The sequence below is a fragment of the Monopterus albus genome, unplaced genomic scaffold (genome assembly GCF_001952655.1).
Source record: "Monopterus albus unplaced genomic scaffold, M_albus_1.0 scaffold362.1, whole genome shotgun sequence".
Lineage (NCBI taxonomy): Eukaryota > Metazoa > Chordata > Actinopteri > Synbranchiformes > Synbranchidae > Monopterus > Monopterus albus.
In genome coordinates this window covers 535,130-550,046 of record NW_018128242.1, presented here as the reverse complement: position 1 = coordinate 550,046, position 14,917 = coordinate 535,130, and the positions used below count along the sequence as shown (strand labels likewise).

Genomic DNA, 14,917 nt, shown 5'->3' with positions numbered 1-14,917 from the left:
TATCAGCCTGAGCCTCTACAAAACAATGAGTGTTTGTCAACGTTGCATGCAAAAGGTACTAATCTAGCAATGCTCCAGATGTCCACCCTGATGCTAGCTCGCTGGTGTACCTGCATCATCAGCTACCAGGTGGACGGCTGCACCGACACCCACCTGCTACGAGCGATAACTGAGACAGTACTACTTATGAGAAATGCACTTGGACGTTCTCAAAACAAAGACATCTACTTATGGTAAACAAAAGGGAGAAATGGAGACATACTCTTTATTAATAAAGTGTTTATTTAACTGTGTTAATTATAATAAGATGAAGGTTAGATCTGGTCTTCACATCTTTAGATCTGGAACAGAAGAGAGAAAATTATTTCCACTTTAGCTCTGTATTTTTAATTCATTGTCAGCTGTTGGTCAAGTAAAACTAGATGTGAACACACCTCCCTGGGCTGCAGGCAGTTTTCACTATTTTCTGACATTTTGCTTGTTCTTTTATCACACAGAGCTGATTTCTATCCAAATAGACTGCATTTTGTTTATGCATTTAGGCTTGTGTTTAATAATTGAGGACTTTTTAAATATTGCTAATGGTTCTGAAGTTTTTCATACCAGGGGCGGGTATCATAACATTAAATGGACTTACGTCATCAATGTCCTCGTCGTCATCACCAATGTCATCAAACTGGATCTCGTCGTCATCTCCAGGACCAAACGTGTCTGTCTCGTTGATTTTGGCTGTGAGAGCAAAGAGTGTTAAAATGAAAACATTACAAATGCTCTTGAACCAGAAAACCATAATGCTCCTGCCACAATTTGGTGGACTGACAATGGAAAGTGATGTGAACGCATAGTACTGCATGTGTGACTTCAGTGTCCTCCATTCCTGCACTGGAAGGTTTGAAGAATACAGCTACTGCACCAGCAGCCCAGCAACAGCCAGACAGACTAGAGTTCTTGTCGCCTGGTCTGTCATAGTCTCATCTGCCTCAGCCGAATAAACAGTGTCAGAGGTGCACTGATGCCACTGTTTTCCAAACCAAGTACTTAAATTTGAGTACCTGCTGATGCTGAGTACAGATAGTACTTAATAATAATGCAGTGTTTCTGCTACAAAAATTACAATTACCATAAAAGTGCAATGACTTTAGGGCCAGTTTTTCCTCTTTCAGAGCTCTGTAACACAGCACAGCCACCACTCCTACTGTCACTGACACTAATTGTCATTCAAGAGTGTGCATGTTGTTACACTGACCTGTAACACACCTGCACTGCTGTAGAGGAGCTGCTCAGCCACAAGAATTCAACTCATTCTCAATCACACAGAGTTCATTAAACCCAACTGTAAGCTACATAAAACTAGTGTTTATTTTCTTCTCTTTCACAGCAATTAACTACAATCAGCAGAATGATCACCAGGTGGGTTTAGTGGTTGGACAAGTCGACCGTGGGGAGAAGACGTGACACATTTCTGTGTGTTCAACAGCTGTTTGATAAATTCTCTCTATCACCGGGGGCTCGTTTGTGTGTTCATTCTTTTGGCTTTAAACTCTTTACTTGACTCCAAGAGAGCCCAGCACAAGAGTTCCTGTATGCCTAGACTGTCTGTTTATGTATAAATGGCAAATAAAAATCTTGAATCTTTTGTTGCAAGTGTTGGGCACTGTCATCTCAGTAAAATACAACCTAGTCTGCTGCGTGTGACTCCTCCCTCCACGTCTCAGACACAGAGCTTGCAGTCGCCTTTACTTCTGTCGGACAATCCTAGTTTATACCAAGCTGTGTTTCTGTACAGTGATGTTGGTAGTGTTGCTTTCGTCAATGAAAATTATGACTAAATATCGTCATCAATGAACCTTTATCACATGACGAAAACAAGACAAGACGCAACGTAAATGCCGGTTATGTGACGATGACTATAATTAAATATACAATGCAATATCATTGACAAAAAAACGAAACTAAATGTGGTTTACAAAATAAAAACTATGATAAAATGTCTTCATTTTCGTTGACCAAAACGAGACAAAACAAAATGTTATAAAGTTATTGTCTCATTTAGTCGCGTTATTATTATTATTATTTTGCAGTATTTCTGTTTCCTGTGTCTCGCTTCAGGGGCCACATCAGGTCACACTGCGCAGACGCAGGCGATGTCACTTCCTTAACCACCACTCGTGGCTTTATTTAGAAGACGACAACAAAGTTAAGTCTGACACAGAGAAAGGGACCGATGGCCAACCAGCTGGGGTTCGTCTTTGGAAGAAAAAGAAGAAACGGCATTTGGAAAAACTTTCATTACATAGAAGTGGAAAAGAAAACGGAATGTGTTGTGGAAAAAGATGGGGAGAAATGTGGCCACAAAATCACACAAAATGTGTATTGGTTGTATTCTTGAGTCTATAAGGTAACAATAATATAATAAGATAACCTTGTTTGAAATGGGTTTGGCTAAAAGAAAATTTTAGTTTTGTCTATATTACCAGGCACTTGTACTATATTGACTGGGTTAAATAGAACTACCTTATTAAAAAGAGACTAAAATACAATTTTCATTGACTAAAACTAGACAAAAATATTCATGGATAATTCCGACTAAAACTAGATTAAAATGCTCAGACTTTTAGTTGACTGAAACTAGACTAAAAAGATTATGAACGTGACTAAAACTAATAAAAACTAAAATGACAGCTTCACACAAAGACTAGACCCGTGGTTCTCAAAGTGTGGGGCGCGCCCCACTAGTGGGGAGTGAAGACATGACAGGTGGGGTGCACTGAACGAAGAAAAATAGAAATGGGTCATTAATACAACTCTGTCTGCTTGCGCTGAATCGCCAAAGAAACAACAGGCAGTAGCCTTATCAACCAAAAAGCCAGCCGAAAAGAAAATATGATGAAGCCCATCTTGCGCTTGGATTCACAGTGGGAATGGTGGGGGCAGAGGAGGGACCCATGTGTGTCTTGTGTCTTAAACCGCTGGCAGCAAACAGCACGAGACCCAACAAATTAAGAAGACATTTAGAGACAACACACCCCAGTCACGTTAATAAGCCACTCGACTTCTTTAAAAGAAAGCTGTCAGAAAACCGTCAGCAAGAAAATCGCATGGTAAAATCTGCATCAGTGAACAACAAAGCACAAATGGCTTCATTCAAAGTTGCCTACAGAATTGTCCAGTGCAAAAAACCACAAACAATAGCTGAGCAGCTTATTCTCCCTGCTGCTGTAGACATGGTGTTGATTATGCTGGATGAGACAAGTGCTGCAAAACTGAAAACTATCCCCCTGTCAAATGATACAGTTCCACTTATATTTTATCTGTTTTGAACTTGGTGTTATTTGATATTAAAATAAATTTGAAATTTTAAAATTGGCTGATTTTGTTATCATTTTTTTGACAAGTGGGGCTTGAAAATTCGCCCCCCCTTTTAAGTGGAGAATGACAGTAAATGTTTGAAAACCACTGGATTAGACTAAAACTAAAATTAAACCAGGCTGCCAAAAACAACAATAGATGTTGGGCTGGCATGCAGTTTCACTGACCGTGCTCTGGCAGCTCTCCGTACGCTTTCAAACTACGAGCCTCGTCCGCGTTGTACTTCAGGATGACATCGGCTTTGTTGTCCTGAAACACAAGTCGTGGTATTGTAGTGTTTAGATTCATACATCTAATGTCTGATAGCAGCATCAAAAAGGCTCCAAGACAAACACTGACAAAACCCGCAGTGCCAACTCACACTAAACCGAATCATTGGTTGACCGATTAACTGTATAATTGATACTTTTTAAATAATTGGCATGGGCTGATTAAAAAAAACAAATGCCTGCAGACACATCAGCAGACAGTTTTGTCAGCATCTTCTTTTTACATTGTTTTTTGATTATTTGTATTAAGGGGAGTGCAGAGTGTAGCAACTAGACACAGTGCTCTTTTTTAAATTTCAAATACTTGAATTCAGAGATTTTCATAATTAGTGTTAAATAAACGTCCATTTACATTAAGCAAATTTGTGTCTCATTTGTTATTAAACAGATGTATTTTATCTGCTGCAAAAAGAAAGCCACTTGCTAATGATCGGCAATTGAAAACCCTGTATCGTTCGATCACTAGTGTGACAACAGTCTGGTCTGAAACGTGTGAGCGACCAACACACCTGGTAATCTCTCAGTCCGACCAGTATGATGTCTGACGTGTTGATCCAAACCTGGAGGAAAGCAAAACCAAAGTAGAGCTTTTACCAACGTCGTTCAAGTTGATGCTCCCACAGTAACTGACCACTGAGGACACGCTGACTCAGCGTTATGTCAGGGAAGTGTGCCAGTGGGGGGAAAGGTGTATGAGCACTGTACCTTTTTCCGGAGTTTCCCTCTGATGTGACAAAGCCGCTTGGTTCCATCAAAGCACATGGCCTCCAGACGTCCATTCCCCAACATTTTAATCACCTGAGCATATTCTGGAAGACACAGGAGAGTGGATGGTGGTTAATTCAAGGTAATATTTTAAGCACTCTACCTCATTCCTATTATCTCATCTCGATGAGCATTCCCGTCTGCTTTTTTTTTTACTGCCTGTTTATACTGCTTAATTTCGCATCATTTGCCCTGGTTGTTGCTTGTTTATACTGCCTATTTTTTTGTTACACAACCTTATGCTAGTCTACTGTTTACTTGCCCCTTGCATGGGGATATGTATATACACATTGAGAGCCGATGTACCAGAGTCAAATTCCGCGTGTATCCGACACACCTGGCCAATAAAGTTAATTCTGATGAGGGAATGCTTTCTTTGAGATGTTTCAGTTTGTTCTAACAATTAAACAATCAATATTTGGTCAACAATATGTTGGAACATGGTTAAAAATGTTCATCCCAATGTCCCCAAGCCCCAAATTACATCTACAAATGTCTTGTCACCTTGACTGTATAAAAGCATCTCAAATAACAGAGGAAATTATTACATCTTCATGAAACATTAGATTACACTCCAGGGGAAATGAGCAGTGGTGTTAAATCTTGCAGTACAGTTCACATATTTAATGAGTGAGATGACTGTTTTGCTGATGAAGTCAGCAGGGTTGTGCATCCCATGTCTGAGAAAAGAAAACTTACAGCCTTCACTACCTGAAAGCGTCTTTTCAAATAGAGAAGTCACACACTAGGCTCACTCCCACACATAAGAAGGACACCGGCAGCACCAAGCGCACAAAGCTCTTAATGCTGGACTGCAGGCTCACACTACCATTTAGCAAGGTGGTAACAACTTCCACTGCATGTCAAACAGTGCTTCACTTTAAACACCATTGCTGAAATTATATTTCTTCCACCCTGAGCTCCAGTTTGTGCAGAATGATGTGTTCTGAGTCAACATTTTTTGGCCCAGAAGACCTCCAAATGTCTTCCAGAGGGCCTCTGGGAACATCCAACTGGTAGGAGACCCTGGGGTAGACCCAGAACACACTGGAGAGATTATCTCTCTCATCTGGCCTGGGAACACATCAGAACCCTGCCAGAGGAGCTGGAATACGTTACCAGGGAGAGGGACATCTGGACTGCCTTACTGAACCTGCTGCCACCATGACCCGACCCCAGATAAGTGGCAGAAAATGGCTGGATGAATGGACTACAGTCTTTGGCTCAACAGCTGAATTGATGAGTTATTCTGATTTCTGATGACTCTGCATAAATCACCTAAACCAACAACTCTCCCTCTACCTGCTGGTAAACCTGGTTTGTTTTTAGCACTACAAGCTAGTGCTGAAATTAAACTGACATCTAAAACATCATCTAATAGAAAATTATCAATTGGTTTGATCACTACATAAATGATTCCAACCAATTAAATGCAAGGTCTAGAAAATGTCACAAAAGAGGAAAAAAAAACCCCACAGGTTTACAAAGCCCAGATCGATACCTTTTTATAAGTAACAGTTCAAAACTCTTTCAGCAGACTCAAAACAGCCTTATATTTAATAAATACAGGTGTACTATATGGTGAATAAGGTGACACCTTCAAATGCCTTGTTTTGCCCAACCAACACTCCAAACCCCCAAAAATATTCAGCTTACCATCATGTATGGCATCTTAGAAACCAGAGTAGTAAATATTTGACATTTTTACTTTTAACTATCAAGACTATTTGATTGTTTCTGTCTGATCCTCTTGTTAGACCCAGTTCTTTAACTGAAAGCCAGAGAAGTGAAGACAGAAGAGGACTGTATAACATCAACAGACAATTTAATCAAAGTCTAGTCACATGTAGAGCATTACAGCGCTGGGCTCAGAGAATCAGTTTCTGCAGGAACTCCGTCATCAAAGAGCGCCGAACATTGTCTGTAGTTCCATTTATCTTCGTGGTCAGGAACCGCCCCAGACAAGGGTTGGACTTACACGCATCCCAACACTATTGGCCATAGGCGTGAGCAGGCCAACCTCTGCACATGTCAGCTTACTGAATATGCAAATCAAATGGTGTGTGAATGTTGTGATGTCTGGTGGTAGCTAACAAAATCACAAACATTTGGTCATCTTCAAAAAGAGCAGACATCCTGTCTATAAAAACCCTAATAAATGAACAGTAAATACCGGACATTTGGTTAACTTCAAAGCACAGACCTCTTGCAGACATTCTTTTAACAGACAAGCAGAAGATGCTAAACAGTTTTAACAGTCATCAATGCAATAGTTTATACATTTAAAATTATATATAAATATATTTATACATATAAATAAGGAATAAAAAATAGGAAAAGAAACAAGTTCATATGACTTTCCCAGATTAACTGACTAATCACTTTAGCCCTAGCTAAATGCCTTCAGTGCAGCTGTCTCTGCTGAAACAAAACGACAAAGCAATAACTGTAGTAGCACCGGTACTAACCCTGTCCATCCTCTTTGAACACCAGCTCTCTCTTCTCTGACTCATTCTCGTTCTTTCCACGTCGCCGATTCTTTCCTCCCTTACCTGTAAAGAGACGCAGGAAGAATTAAATGAATGTCCAGGGCTGTATTTTAAAGATCCTCCCACTTGACCTCAGCCCTGAAGGAGATTGTTGGAATCAACTGATTTTGGAAAAATGTGTTAACAGTTCGCTCTCAGTTCATTTTAAGCCTCATCAATGTTTTTGCTGACATGCATGTTCCACTTGGTAAACTGTTATTAACACAACATAAATTTAAAAGCCAATGTCAGCTACTTTCTGTATGAAAACTATAACCTTGTACATGATAACACGAGCGGTACCTATTGGTGACGTTGGCTACTCCGCTAATTTACATGACATCCTAATGACGTCAAATTATTGAGCCGCTCAAATGACACCTCTTAATGAGTTTAATAACACGATACAAGGCTATCTGGCGTTATTAGGGCTTAATTTATATGAAAACAGTAACAGATGTCTAGGGGTGGGGTTTAACTAGCAACTAGCTAGCTGGTTAACTGTGTCGGCTTAAAACAAGAAATTACACTTACACTTGTAAGATGGGTGTCAGACACAGCGTGTTGATTAACTATGTATCGTAAAGTAACTCCATTATTATCTCAGCCAATTTCATGTCTGCTGGCTAAATTTAACGATGACACCACTGACTACTGTGCTATATCCATGTTGCTAGTTAGCGTTAGCTGCTAGATGTCACGTTTTCATCGCCTTCACGGTGGGCTCGGCCGACGCAAAAACAATTAATAATACTGAAACCTCTTACCTTTATTTTTGGGCATAGTCTTTCACGCCTCGGTCACGTCAGTCTATGTCGGTAGGAACGACTGCCTGTTACTCAATGACTGCTTTATTACAATGGTTAGCGAAAGTACAAATACAAACTAACAGAACGCTACGAGAAGCTAGCATATAAGTAAGCTAACTAGTCACGGCTGAGTCTCCGCTGAACTGCGCATGCGCCACGCAAAACAGTCAAAACTAAATCTTTATTGTAACAGGCAAACATTACAGATATAGAGCAAATAAACAGTGGTGGAATAAGTACTCAGATTGTTTACTTCAGTAAAAGTAGCATTCTACAATATAAAAATATTCAGTTACAAGTAAAAATCCTGCATTCAAAATGTTACTTAAGTATAGGTACAAAAGTAACAGAAACGAAATATGGGCTATGAAATACCAGAAGTAAAAGTAGTAATTGTGCAGATTGGCAATGTATATCACATTATTGCATTATAGTTATTGATACATTATTATCTTACTTTATTGTTACCATCTCATATACTTATAATTTGCAATACTTTACATATTCCTGGGTAGCTTGTGAGTTTCCTTCCCAGAGGGCATCAATAGATAAAATACATGTAGTGCAGTAAAAAGTATTTTGGCTCTGAAATGTAGTAAAGTCCAAGTATGAAGTAGCAGAAAATGAAAACACTCAAAGTATAAGGTAGTTAACATTAGCTCCACCTTTACCAGCTGCAACACTAAAGTCTCACAATAATACATCAATATTTAATCCAATATGATGATCATGTGAAATGTAGTTCTGAATAATGAGTACTTTTATGTTTGGTATTTCAAGTATTACTTGATCCTACTGCTTTTACTGAAGTAACATTTTAGCCTAGGACTACCGTTTACTCATGGGCATATTACAAGACAATGGGCCCTTGGGTATACACATGTAAAAGGCCCCCTACATTGGAGCAAGACTGAAATGCACAGACAATGCACCACATAGAAAGAGACACAAAATGACAACAAACAACACAGCAGTGGCCACATTTTCTCTATTTGGAGTCATTTTGTGTCTAAAATTGTTTTGTGGGTCTTTGTAGGTTTTTTGCAACTTCTTGCATCTCTTTGTTTAACCATCTTTTTGAAGTTATTTTGTCTTAACAGTATTTTTGTGTGGTCATTTTGCATGTCTTGAGTCTTTGTAGTCATATTGTGTGTCTTTACAATCATTCGATTTGTTGTTGATTTGCATTGTCCTTCTCAAGTCATTTGATTGACAGGGGCCCCTTAAACACTCAGGCCCCTGGGCCAGAGCCCTTTAGGCCCATTCATGCTTTTACTCAAGTAAAAGTTCTTCATCCACCACTGTTGAGGAAGATGTGTTAAAAGGTGCAGATTCACAAGATCCTGCAATGATCAATAAAAGTCACCACAGCTTGTTAGAAGATTATCCTTTTTTAAAAATGATTTTTTATTTATTAATTTTTTTTAGAAAGTCCAACTCTCGCTGCAGGTACAAAAACAGAGAGATGGCATAGCAGCAGGACTGACAGGACCAGGTGAAAGACGAAGAGGAGGATGAAGAGGAGGACAGAGAGAAGGAAGCTATTCCCTTGTTCATAATTACACAATCATTTCTTTTACATTCCTTAATCCCAGAGCTGTACATCGATAGATGAGGCAAAAACATGTTTATAGTCCATAGCTATTTGAAAACAAAGAAAATCTAACTTTTGTCTCAGAGCACACAATCCCTTACACACAATCATTATGAAGTAATCATTCACCTACAGGATAAGATCTATGAGGGGTTCATGGTTACAGGTGCAGGATTTCTGGGGAGATTAAGAAGCAGCTCGATTTTTGTTTTTTTAGCGCTCACTAATTGCTCATTGACACAGATCATGTCTCCTCTCACTAAAATCCAGGCGAGAGGAGATTTTTTTTTTGCAGCAGATGGACACACAGGTACACGCCAACTTTAAACTGATCCGCTGGAGAGGCACAGAATAAAAACCTGAATAATGAACTCTGTGAATAGAGGCGAAACAGATGCCACACACCCTGGCAGCTACGTTGGAGGTCGTATCCAACAGCTGACTGCTAGAAACTAAGGGATGTGTTGTCTTGTAATTAAAAAGCCACATTCACCCATATTACATAAACTATTCATTCTTGACTTTGGAAGCAGCAGCTTGACATAAAAATTCCCCAACACAATCTCTAGTCTACTTGTTTTTGAAACTTTCAATAAAATCTCATGGTCTTCCTTGGCAGATCACATTGCTCAGTAGTTACAAAACAAGTTTAATGATGCTGTATTGTCCTATTATTACTTAAAATTGTGACACTTAAGTCAACTTTGCACAGAAGAAGGCCATGAGATGTGGTTGACGGGGTTGAAAACACAAAATTAGAGCTTGTGTCGAGGATGATTTAGTATCTAGTGGTATCTGCAGAGTTTTGGATTTACATATTTCTGCTCCTCTGCTTCTTTATAGTGTGAAATACTGATAATTTAATCTCTTAGGGCATTTACACAAGATAAGCTGAGAAAGAAAAAACAGTGTGGTTGAAATACTTGCAACTTTGCAACCTATGATGAGGCATCGTGAGTAGAAAATACTGCTATATGTCAAGCATATTGTACAGATTTGGACAAATCTGTCTGACATCACTTCCTCCATGCTACTACCATGAAGCTAAATTAAAAAAAAATCAACATTGCATGTTTGAAAAAATCTCCCTGAAGAAGAGAAACTTTTCTTAGAAGCAGAAATATGAAATATTGGTTCTTCACCATCTGTTGAGCACCAAGTTGGGAACGACTGGACTATGAGTTACCTGCACCTCAGTGGAGAGGAACCTGAGAAGATGGCACACCATCTAATCAGAAACCTGCGAGGTGAACAACTCAGCAATCCGCCATCTTGTCTGCAGCCAGGTTCTCAAGCCTCAGTGCAGTGTCTGGTTTCAGTGATGACCGGACGTCTGTGGGGCGACTAGATTCAGACTCTAGAACAGTGACTGGGCCTCATGTAAAGACACTGTTGTACTCTGGTCCTAAATTTCTCATCTTTTAGGCTTTTGCTTGCACAGCTCTTTCAAGCTGAATTCAATAAACGCTCAACTGCATAAAGCTGTTGTAAATCACTTGACTGATAAAAACCACCCGTTTATGAGAACTGATACTTAGCAACACACCTGAGGTTGGTACCTGTTCAGCTCAGGTTGTGGGAACGTTTCATTCATCAAAGCATTAGATAAAAGAAACGCACACTGCTGTCAGACATTTAGCAGAGGCACCGGTCGTACCAGGCCATTAAAACCATTAAAAAAATGTTAATCTCTCCAGAAGAGCAAAGCAGCCTGTGACTAATATGAGATGGTACTAGAGAAGATATCATTCTGCTGTCACGTGTTGTAACAGAGGATGATACTGGACAGAGACCTGCAGCTGCCAGAGTAACCACTACTGAAATGTAGAAGCTGCTGTGCACAAATATGCCAATGAAGTATTAAAATCTGAAATTCTTCACAGTAGCAGCCATGATGATGTGGTGACCACAAAGTTTAGCATCAAGATTGCTAGTGTATTTCTTACTAAAACTGATTAAAATATTTAAACTCCAAATTAATCCAGATGAAGTCACTATAATTATTTAGTCAAATGAGTGTTTTCTCCCCATTCATGGCTCGTGAGCTTCATTTGTATGTTCTAAGTACGACGATCTCTTAAACCTGTCATTCATGTCACAACCCGATCACACGACTGTTTCTTGCACGAGGCCCATTGTGCGCATCCGCGAGCAAAGACGTTCTCCTGCACTGTTTACATCCATGTCTGCTACAGTCACAGTCGTCCCCTTCCTTTCGTTTGCTGCTGCATTTCTTAACACACCAGTGCAGATTAGTGTAGTGCAGGAATGTGCACTGTGTTACTCGTGAGCATGCACAATACAAACAAACCAGGCAGAAATCCATCTCACCACTGGCAAAAAGGCCAATAAGCACATTGCCCATGATGACTTTTGTCTTCTAAACTATGTTCACATTACCTGCCGAAGTGACTCAGATCTAATCTTTTCATGGATGTGTAAACCAACCAAATCAGATCTGGGTCACTTCCATTAGATGAACCCCAGTTCCCTTAATTGCATCCACCTTTCCTACACTTGCATCTTTTCCTTGTGTCTTAGTCTCTACATAGGATACGAGGAGAGAGAAACTGACGAAATATGTTATAACTGTCATGAGAGGCTCTACATCTGAAGCGTCCACTCATCAACTGATGTCTGATACAGGCTTCAATGAAAAATGCACTTGTGTGTCCTCACTCATGTCTCCTCCAGCAGTCTCCTCGCTCCTCAGAGCAGGAATATGACCTTTGGTCCTTCAAGTTGGTGGACTGGAGCGACTTCCAGGTCATATGAGGGTCGCTAAAATAAAGGAACTGGGATTCACCTTGTATGTGCTCCTAGATTTGATTCATTTCTGATCTCTAATAATTTGGTCTTGTTGTGTCGCTGCTTCCTGTCCGTGTGTGTCAGTGCCATGTACCCAGCTCCAGTGTGAACACCGCTGAGCTCCTAAACGGCCACACATGCACATATGTAACTGAAATGTGAGGTACATGCACACAAGAATAACAACTAGGTTGTGTGTGTGACGGTCAAATGACCCAGTTTCCTCCCAAACCGCTGGGTTACGATATGTTCCTTCTAGTTTGGCCTGATCAGAAGCTTCTCCATAGACGTCCACCACATGTGAAACGTCCTGGTCTCTCCACTGACCCCGTTGCTGTCGTCGCTCTTCTCCATGTTTATTGTTACCGGTCTTTGAGGGGCTGACACAGAATGATGACAACAGGCTGTGCAGAGAAGTCAGGCCTGTAATGTGAACGTAGCTTATGGGTGAATGAACCCTTTAATTTGCCTTCGCAGTGGTGCCGAGTGTGATTGTAAGAAGGTTTCAAGCCTGTTGTTAAATGCAACCATATGCTGCTGAGTGACTGAGCACAGGTAACTGACAGGGTTTACATTTGGATCAGTAGCAGAAACGATGCCACGACTCACCAAACCCATAGATTTACAGACCAGACAGAAGAGTTTCGAAAACAAGATGTCTCAAGACAAGGTGGAAATTTAAGACTATAAGTCAAAAATAAAGACACAAAGATAAAAGAGATCAATAAAGTTTTGGAACACATCTCTAAATGCCTTGTTGTGGTCTGCTCGCCTCCCGACACCCAAATCTGTGTGCTTTGTATGTTACGCCCTCTCCTCCTGAATAAAAATGCATGGTCTTGATTCGTAGAAACCTGAGTTGCTCGCCATGTTTGTAGTTACAGTTCAGCTCACTGTCGGCTGCACACACAGACAATTGGTGGCTCAGGTGGAAGGTAGATGTCCTTCTGGGCTCAAGCGTTTTCACATCAGCGTCTGGAAGCAGGAAGCTCTCACACCTTTTTCACCCCAACGTTTTGTCCTCACAGAGCTTGTTACTTCACCGTGTCACCTTGTTTCCACAACATCTTATCTTGTGCTGGGCCTAAATGTGACTCCTCAACAGGACCGAAGTTCATTTGTTGTGCAACTGTCAGCATCTCCTCAGGACAGATCTGCTTTCAGAGTCCCTTAAGCCTCCAGGTGCTTCTTCAAATCAAATTTCAATTTACTGGCATGTCTTAAAGCGGCACAAGGATCTATGTAAAATTATGCCTTGTTTTATTGTTTTAATAGCCTGAAAACTGCACCCTGCAGTGCCTGGAGAAGCAAAGCGTCTTAATCTGCTTTACAGATGTCTGATAAGGTGGATCATTCTTTCTGGTAACGTCATCTCTTAATCGCTCCTGAATGCTCGATGTTGATAATTAGCTGACTGGCAGAACATTTATTAGTTTTCAGTCATTTAAGAAACAAAAAGCCAAAATCCACAGCTTGGCCGATGTGGGTTTTGAACTGCAGGCATTTAGTACAGTTTTATGACAGTTATTAAGCAAAATGATGAACTGATTATTAATCAGATTTTCAAACACTAAAATCTCCCTGTCAGTTAAAAAGAACAAGCAGTTTACCCTCATTTTCAGAGTTCTGAGTTTTAAAAAATGCAATACACTTCAGTGAATTTGACTGAACTTTGTGTAATGTCAGGAAGTCCTGACTAGGTCTGATACGTTCTAACAAAACCCAGCTTCTGTGGCATATTATCCCAGAAACTCCAGAAATTTAGATCTGACACTTCTGCTCTCAGATTCTCCAAGTAAATCTCAAACGCAAACAGCTACCTTCCAAGGCTCGATGAATATTAATCGGGTCCTGAACTTAGTCTTTTTCTACAGATGCCACTACCTTGAGGCTATTTGAGGTTTAAATGCAGGATTTACTGCTATGCAAAACCTAATGTCAATGATCCCAGCTCTTTGAATGCATATATTACATTACCATGTTCCTATGCTCTGATTTCCCCATTTGAAGTAAATAAATACAGTATGCCCATTTCCCTGACCGGCACACTGTCTCTGTGTCTGAGGCAGCGCTGATTGTCCGAAGCCAAAACGTGGCAGGAGGACTCTGTGTCCGCAGCGGGAGGAGATGACAGGTTAACAGCTCTGTCAAACAGTGACGCTGAAGGTGAGACTGTACAGTAAGACAGCAGAAGAGACCCAATCAGACAGGCAGGGGAGGGGTCAGCCGTGTTCTCTGTGCTCCTATTTGGCGTTAGCAGTTCACAGGTCCATCAGTAGTCTGTCCCGCCAAAGTGGACCGGAGAAAGGGAGCGGAAGGGGTGGTCCAGCAGAGGTCAGGATGAGGTCAGAATTGACAGGAGGTGAGGGGGTCAAGGAGGGGTTAAAAGTCACAGAGCGGTGGAGGTGATTTTCTTCATCCCTCTCCTCTGGGCCAGTGTGGAGCAGCCCACCGGCTCCAGGACTGGAGAGACGTTCCTGTTCAGGGCTGAGTAGGTGGCTGCCATGGCGCCCTGGAGGGAGGAGACAAAGGCGGAAACAACTCGTCAATTAATTAATTAATCAACTAGCAGACAATTAATTGACCTTTTTACTGTGGCAGCTCCGGATCTTTCCCCACCATAGCGGTGATATTCCACCTCCCCAGAGCCGGTCTACACCTCCAGGGATCAGTACTCCCAGACCTTTCCTGCTGCCCAGCTTACCCTGCACCCGACCCCAGTCCCTATCCCTGCAGGAGGTGGCCCACAGGGCACCTTTGTGTGTGTGTGTGTGT

General features: G+C 41.0%; 2 protein-coding genes across 5 annotated transcripts in view; both read right to left on the bottom strand.

Annotated features, from left to right (window-relative positions):
- Window positions 1–264: 264 nt before the first annotated feature.
- eif1axb (eukaryotic translation initiation factor 1A X-linked b) lies at window positions 265–7,903 on the bottom strand. The gene is made up of 7 exons (XM_020585371.1): window positions 7,699–7,903; window positions 6,872–6,955; window positions 4,344–4,447; window positions 4,148–4,198; window positions 3,537–3,618; window positions 638–729; window positions 265–341 (listed from the first exon to the last, which is right to left on the bottom strand). The coding sequence occupies exons 1-7, from the start codon at window positions 7,712–7,714 to the stop codon at window positions 336–338; spliced, it is 435 nt and encodes a 144-aa protein (XP_020441027.1). The 5' UTR covers window positions 7,715–7,903; the 3' UTR covers window positions 265–335.
- Window positions 7,904–12,440: 4,537 nt separating this feature from the next.
- rps6ka3b (ribosomal protein S6 kinase, polypeptide 3b) overlaps window positions 12,441–14,917 on the bottom strand; it is a 39,242-nt gene continuing 36,765 nt past the window's right edge. For all 4 annotated transcript variants that reach the window (XM_020585323.1, XM_020585322.1, XM_020585321.1 and 1 more), the window contains one exon: window positions 12,441–14,654. In XM_020585323.1, coding sequence (XP_020440979.1) covers window positions 14,532–14,654 — 123 coding nt within the window. In that variant the 3' untranslated portion in view covers window positions 12,441–14,531. The remainder of the gene's footprint in view (window positions 14,655–14,917) is intronic.